Here is a 1,387-nt window from a genome sequence, read left to right on the forward strand (position 1 = left end):
GCTTCCGAATTTCCCCCACCCCCCCTCCGTGCGCGAGAAGGAAGGTAAGGAGGTTGCGTCCCCGCGCCGCCGGGCTGACCCACTGCCCTCCATCCCGCGCCTGGCACCTTCACTCTCCCCGCCCGGCTTTCCACGCGGTTATATGCGTGCATTGCTGCCCATCGCTCTTCTCTCCTCTTTCTTCTGTATTAATGTCGAGTGTTCTGTTCATCGCCTGTTGGTGAGCAAAGCTTGATTCGATTGTTTTACTGCCTGTTCTTTGGTGCGAGATTAATGTTTCTGTTTTTCTTTCACAGTCGCAGTCATACGACCAGAATGCGCTGGACTCCTCGGCCCTCCCAGTCGAGCACCGGGGAGGAGACAGCTATGGGCCCCCGCTGGCGGGCCCTCAGGTGGGCGGACCTCAGATCGGTGGGGTCCCCGGGGTGCCGAATGACCCCTGGCCCCTCACCCAGCCTGACATGCCGACCATCAAAAACCTGCAGGTGCGATTTTACGGAATTACAAGCAATTGTTTAAAGCCGTTTGGCATCGGTGTGGTGTAACTTGGTGACATATTATTGATGTATGTAAGGAGGCATCGTATACCTAATGCTTGTCTATTAGATAAAGCTAATGCTTTGTTCCTGCATCTTTTGACCCCCAGGTTCAGTGCGAGAAGTCATTCATGCGAGTCTCAGTGGAGTTCGATCGCCCCTTCTACGGCATGATCTTCAGCAAAGGTTACTACAGGTACGTAGAGACGAGTGGGCACTGTGCTCGATGGCCTGCGCACGTTATTGCGTATGTCCCCCAAGGCAAGAGCTTTCTGGCCAACCCTTTGGTAATAATTGTAGCGGTTCCCTCAAACTGAAGTAATTTGTCGCAGATCCTTTGGTAATACTTACAGCGACCCTTTAAAATGAAGGACATTGTCATTGGCCTCTTTAGTTACACTTAAATCTCTCCTAAAGGCTGTGTCACTGACCCTTTGGTATTACTTGCAGCGACCCCAACTGCGTGTACGTGCAGCCCGGAACAGGAAACCTGCAGACGCAGTTCAGCATCAACCTGAACAGCTGTGGAATGACCTCCTCGTCCAGCACTGCCAACTACGGCCAGCCAACTCCCTCGGGAACCTTCATCGAGAACACGATTATCATCCAGTACGACCCTCTTGTTCAGGAGGTAGGTTCTTCAGAGGCAACTTTCTGTATAATAACGCCTGATTATTTTTTGGATGAATGAGAAGGTTCTGGACTCATATCGAATGTCTGTTATATTTCATGATGATGCTTTCCGTAGGTCTGGGACGCTGCCAGGAAGCTCCGCTGCACCTGGTACGACTACTATGAGAAGTCCGTCACCTTCAGGCCCTTCCAGGTGGGTGCGCGATAAAGATCCGTCG

General features: G+C 52.1%; 1 protein-coding gene across 2 annotated transcripts in view; it reads left to right on the forward strand.

The window, feature by feature from the left end:
* The window catches only part of LOC119585576, a gene marked incomplete in the record, with an annotated part of 25,697 nt that overhangs the window by 22,046 nt on the left and 2,264 nt on the right, over positions 1-1,387 (forward strand). For both annotated transcript variants that reach the window (XM_037934244.1, XM_037934245.1), the window contains 4 exon segments: positions 297-485; positions 647-732; positions 987-1,167; positions 1,285-1,362. In XM_037934244.1, coding sequence (XP_037790172.1) covers positions 297-485; positions 647-732; positions 987-1,167; positions 1,285-1,362 — 534 coding nt within the window.

Source organism: Penaeus monodon, chromosome 20 (genome assembly GCF_015228065.2).
Source record: "Penaeus monodon isolate SGIC_2016 chromosome 20, NSTDA_Pmon_1, whole genome shotgun sequence".
NCBI classification, from domain to species: domain Eukaryota; kingdom Metazoa; phylum Arthropoda; class Malacostraca; order Decapoda; family Penaeidae; genus Penaeus; species Penaeus monodon.